Source organism: Dryobates pubescens, chromosome 29, assembly GCF_014839835.1.
Source record: "Dryobates pubescens isolate bDryPub1 chromosome 29, bDryPub1.pri, whole genome shotgun sequence".
Lineage (NCBI taxonomy): Eukaryota > Metazoa > Chordata > Aves > Piciformes > Picidae > Dryobates > Dryobates pubescens.
The window spans coordinates 720,851-727,179 of NC_071640.1; the positions used below are offsets into that span (position 1 = coordinate 720,851).

The 6,329-nt window shown below is 65.4% G+C and overlaps 1 protein-coding gene across 1 annotated transcript; it reads left to right on the forward strand.

Annotated features, from left to right (window-relative positions):
• The first annotated feature begins 2,443 nt into the window (after positions 1–2,443).
• On the forward strand, positions 2,444–5,452 carry TOR1B (torsin family 1 member B). The gene is made up of 5 exons (XM_054174167.1): positions 2,444–2,633; positions 3,130–3,395; positions 4,190–4,365; positions 4,959–5,086; positions 5,175–5,452. The coding sequence occupies exons 1-5, from the start codon at positions 2,453–2,455 to the stop codon at positions 5,450–5,452; spliced, it is 1,029 nt and encodes a 342-aa protein (XP_054030142.1). The 5' UTR covers positions 2,444–2,452.
• The last annotated feature ends 877 nt before the right edge of the window (positions 5,453–6,329 follow it).

Below are 6,329 nucleotides of genomic sequence, written 5' to 3' on the forward strand. Positions count from 1 at the left end.
CAGTCCCTGACAGGCTGCTGAGACCTCATGAAAGGACACAAACCCGCAGTGAAACACTGACTGGGGCAGCACAGCAGCCAGGGGAGGCCCCAGAGCAGCCAGGGGAGGCTCCAGGGCAGCCAGGGGAGGCTCCAGGGCAGCCAGGGGAGGTTCCAGGGCAGCCAGGGGAGGCCCCAGGGCAGCCAGGGGAGGCCCCAGGGCAGCCAGGTCTGAAAGGGTGGACCACAAACTGTGGGACTGATTCAGCCCTTGCAAGACACAACTTGCACTACACTTAACTTGGAGCTTAGGAGCAACTTCTTTACTGCAAGGGTGGTCAGGGATTGGCACAGGCTGCCCAGGGAGGCGGTGGAGTCCCCATCCCTGGAGGGGTTGAAGAACTGTGTGGCCATGGCACCTAGGGCCAGGGTTTAGTGGCCAGGGTGGTGCTGGGTTGAGGGTTGGACTGGGTGGTCTCAGAGGGCTTTTCCAACTCAAATTATTCCATGGTTTGTCCCAGGGACATCCCGGGGTGATGGCCGCTGCAGTCTGCATGGGACCACACTGCCTCTGCGCAGGCAGAGTGGGAAGTGCAGCAGCTGTGAGGTGAAGCAAACTCCACCTCAGAGGCACACGGAGAGCTCCCGGAGCCCTTTGCAGGATGCCTTTGGCTGTTCTCTGCCCCTGCTGACGATGCCCTTGCTGCCTGTGCCCCCTCAGCTGCCGGGGGTTCTGTGGCACCCCAACACGTCCCCGTCCCTAGCAGGAGGGGGCTCTGCTCCGGGCTGGGTTGGCTCGGCCGTGACTCAGTTCAGTGCAGCAGCTCCGAGCCCTGCGCCAAGCCTTTGCCTGCCGCCCCATCTAGCGCTCGGCACGGCCAAGCGCAGGGGGCAGCAGCCTCCCCGCCCGGCTGCGGCACCGCCAGCCCCTTTCCAGAGGTGCTGACCCCCTTGGTACCGCTGGCATCGGAGCGGAGAGCTGCTGAGGCTGTGGGAGACCTCGCAGATCATCCAGCCCCGCCGCCTGCCTGAGCCTCACGATCCCACCGCCGCTGCTAAGCCACATCCCTCAGCACCACATCCAGGGGGCTTTGCAACCCCTCCAGGGATGGGGGCTGCGACCCCTCCCTGGGCAGCCTGTGCCAGGGCCTGAGAACCCTTCCTGGGAAGGGATTTTCCTAATACCCAACCCGAGCCTCCCCTGGCACAACTGGAGGCTGTCTCCTCCTGCCCTGCCACTTGCTGCATGTGAGGAGAGCCCGCCCCCAGCGCGACCAGCAGCGAGGTGCCAGCCCCGCTGCCCTCGGAGCTGGGCTGTCCCTGCTGCCACTCGTGTGGCACTGCCCTGCTCACAGCACTTTCACGTCTCCGGGAGTGACGTGATCCCTCTGTTAACCCTTCAGCACCCGCAGCGCTTGGCTCCCGTCCCTCTGGCCTCCTGCTCCAGGAAGTTCCTCAGCCCCTCGACTTTTGCTTTCCTTTCCTGCTGAGCCAGGCTGCTTTTCACTTGGCACCATGAAGCTCCTGAACGCTGCTGCTGCCTTCCTTATTCTTCTCCCCGCCTTGGCACCAGCTTTGGACCCTCTCAGCGCTTCACTTCTCGTGGCCACTGCTGCAGTCACTTGGGACCTCCTCAGCCCTCAGTCCTGGCTCAGGTGCAGTCTCCTGGAGTGCTGCCATGTGAACCACACTCTGAACTCCTCCGGTAAGGCAGTGGCAAGGGCACCTTGAGCCAGGTTGGCAGCGGGGCCGGCCGGTGGCCCTTCCCGGTGTGGTGAGGGCTTCCTTTTTAATGCCAGCCTTCTCTGGGGGGGTTGTGGCAGGATTAGTGCCCGCAGTGGCGTGGTCCCTGCGGGCTGCTGACTGCACTGGGGTGGAAGGGACACTCAAAGGCCATCTTGTCCAAGCCCCCTGCAGCGCGCAGGGACAGCTCCAGCTAGAGCAGGCTGCCCAGGGCCACACCGAGCTGGGCTTCATCTCAGTCTGACCCAACCACCCCTGCCCGCTGGTGTGGCACCAGCCTGCCAGCCCCATCCACGCGTGGGGAAGGAGGGAGAGGAGGCTCATGCTGGCAGCACAAGGCAGGGGCCAGCATCCGTGCCCAGCACCCGTTCGTGCCGGTGTCTTGCACGAGCACCCGGTGGGGCGGAGGGACGCAGCCAACAGATTGGGCCAGGGTCGCCCCGGTGGGGAGTGGGTGGGGGGGCTCTGAAGTGAAGCAGGAGCAAAGTGAGCATCCCCCGGCGAGCAGCCCCCTGGCGAGCAGCCCCCTGCTGCCCTCCGCCTCCCCACCCGAGCTGTCCCTACCGGCGCCCCCGCGACGGGCACGCCCCGGCCCGCTGACGTCATCAGCAGGGCAGCCAATGCGGGCTGTGCCCTGCACAAAGATGGCGGCGGCGGCGGCTCCGCGCGGGCAGGGCCACTTCCGGTCCGCGGGCTGCGGCGGGCGGAAGCGGGGTCGCGCGGGAGTCGCCATGCGGAGGGCGCTTGGGTTGCTCTGGCTGCTGCTGCCGGGGCTGGCGGCGCAGGAGCCGATCAGCGTGGGCCTGGCCATCGGCGTGGCCTGGGCGCTCACCAGCTTCCTCTCCCACCCCCGCTTCTACTGCAGCTACGTGGAGTGCTGCCCCGCCGCCGAGCAGCGCCTCAACGCCACCGGTACGGCGGGAGCGGGGGGCGCCCCGGGGCGGCCCGCGGCGTGTCTGGTACGGGGCTGTGCCCTGCTGAGCGCTGTGCCCTGCTGAGCGCTGTGCCCTGCTGAGCGCTGTGCCCGGCAGTGGCCGTGCTGAGCTCCCCTGGTGCGCAGCCGGTGACCAGCGCCGTTGGTGGTGGTGCTGAGCTCCCCTGGTGCGCAGCCGGTGACCAGCGCCGTTGGTGGTGGTGCTGAGCTCCCCTTGGTGCACAGCCGGTGACCAGCGCCGTTGGTGGTGGTGCTGAGCTCCCCTGGTGCACAGCCGGTGACCAGCGCCGTTGGTGGTGGTGCTGAGCTCCCCTGGTGCGCAGCCGGTGACCAGCGCCGTTGGTGGTGGTGCTGAGCTCCCCTTGGTGCACAGCCGGTGACCAGCGCCGTTGGTGGTGGTGCTGAGCTCCCCTTGGTGCACAGCCGGTGAGCAGCGCCGTTGGTGGTGGTGCTGAGCCCTCCCTCTCCCCGCAGCGCTGAAGGTGCAGCTGGAGTCCAGGCTCTTCGGGCAGCACCTGGCCAGGGATGTGGTCCTGAAGGCGGTGCTGGGCTTCAGCACCAACCCCGGCCGCAAGAAGCCGCTGACGCTGTCGCTGCACGGCTGGGCTGGCACCGGCAAGAACTTCCTCAGCCAGCTGCTGGTGGAGCACATCCACCCTGCTGGCCTGCGCAGCAAGTTCGTCCACCTCTTCCTGCCCACCCTCCACTTCCCCCACGACAGCCAAGTGAAGCTCTACAAGGTGAGGAGGGCCGGGAGGAGTGCCCAAACCCCTGGGTCCGGGGGGGGCTGCAGGGGCTGGGGGATGCCAGAGCTGGTGCCCGGGGGGGACGAAGGGGGAAATGGCTGCAGAGAGGGAAAGGCACAAAGAAATCCCAAGCCAGGGCAGTGTCCTGGTGCTGTCCCCTCCCTGGTGCTGTCCCCTCCCTGGTGCCAGCTGCTGCTTTCCCTGCTGCTTGCTCCTGGCAGGGCATCCCCCTTAAAACCCCAGACTGGCCAGGCTGGGCTGGGGGTTTGTGGCTGGAGCAGTCCTGTGCCACACTGATGCTTGGCTGTGTGGGACAGAGCTGGGGTGGGTGAGGGCTGGGAGGGGACACAGCCAGGACAGTTGTCCCAGTGAGCCCCAGGGATGTCCCCTCCCATGATCTGGGGCAGAGGAGGGAAGAGTGGAGGCTGCTGGCTGCCAAGGTGGTTGCTGCTCTGGGCCCTGCAGGGGCAGAGGGGGCACTGATTCTCTGCCTGGCTTTTCCCTCTTTCCATCTCCTGCCAAACTCTTTGTCCTGACCCCACTGACTTCATTCTCTGTGGCTCCCCACCTCAGCCTGGCTTTGTCTTTCACCCTGCACGAAGCACAGAGGGTTGGGAAGTGCCCTGTGAGCAGGAAAGGAGTTGGCACTGAAGTTCAGTGTGGCAGGGCTCAGGCTCAGCCTGGGGGCTGCTCTTCAGGAGAGGACCCAAGCAGGGAGTGTGGGATGCTGCCCCTGGCAGTACCCCAGGGCAGTCCCTGCCTCTCTGGCTCTCATCCCCTCCTTCCAGGACCAGCTGCAGGCCTGGATCCGAGGCAATGTCAGTGCCTGTCCCCACTCTGTCTTCATCTTTGATGAGATGGACAAGATGCACCCAGGCCTCATCGATGCCATCAAACCCTTCCTGGACTACTACGAGCAGATCGACGGAGTGTCCTACAGGAAGGCCATCTTCATCTTCCTCAGGTCTCTGGCCCCTACCTCAGCCACCCTGGGGTGGGGGGCATGATGTTCCTGTGGGACCTTGCTCAGAGACCTGCTCTGGAGTGAAGATCCTCTCTGTAAGGCCAGAGGAGAGCTCTGTGAGCCTGGCAGAGCGGAGGGGCTGGGGGAGCCCTGTGGGATGTGTGCAGTGTGCCCTGGGCCTGCCTGGCAGGGAGCTAGCTGCACACAGCTGCTGTGCTGTTGTGCTTTGGGCTGGAACAGTTGATAGCAGCAATGTTTGGACTGTTCCTGGGAGCTGCTTGCTAAGCCTCAAGGCCTCTCTTGGCTTTTGTCTCCTCCTGACCTATGAAACTGTCTTTATCTTGCCCCACAAACCTCCTCCCTTGTGCCCTTCCTATCTCCTCCTTCCCTGGAGCTGGGGTGGGAGTGAGCAGGCAGCTGGGCAGGGGTTAACCCTTGCCAGGCCGCTGGCTGCAGCCTTGCCCTCGGCTTGACTCGCAGGGTTCTGCCCTGCTGAGCCGCTTGCCGTCAGGATCAGCAGTGCCTGCCAGGGCTGGAGCAGAGCTGCCAGCTGGGGCTGCCTTCCCCACCGCTCACTTCTCTCCCCTGACCAGCAATGCAGGGGGGGACCTGATCAACAAAGCAGCTCTGGACTTCTGGCTGAGCGGGAGGCGGAGGGAGGAGATCCAGCTGAAGGACCTGGAGCCCGCGCTCTCCGTGGGGGTCTTCAACAACAAGAACAGTGAGTCAGCCGCTTCCTCCCCCGCCTGGGCCATCCCCTGGGCCCTGGAGGGCCCCCCCGGTGACCCTGCTCTGCCCCTCTGCTGCAGGTGGGCTGTGGCACAGCAGCCTCATCGACAGGAACCTCATCGACTACTTCGTTCCCTTCCTGCCGCTGGAGCGCCGCCACGTGGCGCTGTGCGTCAGGGCCGAGATGCAGGCCCGCGGCTACCTGGTGGACGAGCAGGTCGTGCAGGCGGTGCTGGAGGAGATGACCTTCTTCCCCAGGGAGCAGAAGCTCTTCTCTGACAAGGGCTGCAAGACTGTGCAGGCCAAGCTGGACATCCACGAGGGAGCCGCGGCGGGGGCGGCCGGAGCCGGGCGCTGAGCGCCCTGCGGGGCGCAGCGCTGCAGCTCTGCTGCGGAGCCAGGGGGTGGTGGAGAGAGCCAGGGGGAGCTGGGGCAGGCTTTTAGGCTTTTTGCTTTTCCTCTTGCTTTTACTTTATGGGTTTTTAACTTGCCCTCCTGGTGCTGAGCTCTGGGCTGGGAGCCAAACCCTGCCCCCGGAGTGTGAGGCAGCCAGCTCGGGGCCCAGCCTCTCCTGCTCCCTGCTGCCAGGCCTTGGCTCCTGGGTCAGTTCCTCTTTGCACAAGAGCTAGCCTGGGGGGAGGGAGAGCAGAGGAACTCACCCAGGCAGTCACATTCCCTGCCCTGTGCAGGGCTGCTCGGGGTGTGCAGGGCTGCTGGTGCCTGGAGGGGTGAGGAGGAGGCCTCAGTGCCTTGCAGGCAGGGGGTGAGGTGCTGGAAGGGTTCCTGTCCTCCAGAGCAGGCTGATGCTGTGGTGGCTTCTCCAGCTGAGCAGCAGCTGCTCAGGGACAGCCAGCTGTGACTGCAGGCCTGGGGGGCTGAGGGAGGTGTGTTACCAGCGGCACAGACAGGGGCTGGGGGCAGGTCAACGCTGTCCCTGTGCTGCTGTGGGGGAAACAATGTAGAAGGAAGTTGCTGTTCCTCTCTTTAGGGGTGAAGGGATTGTGGCAGCCCTGGGCCCAGGGCTGAGGTGCTAGGCCAGGCTCCTGCTGTAGCACAGGGCCCTGGGGACAGGCTGCCTGCAGGCTCCTGGCCACGAGGGCTGCAGGAGCTGGGGGAGCTCCTCCTGGCTGCAGCCAGGCCCAGCAGTGGCTCTGCTCCCCTGGCCCTGCCTGGGAGCCACAGGCAGAGCAGAAGCTGCTTTTTCAGGGTGTATTTTTGTACTGCAGCAATGCAAA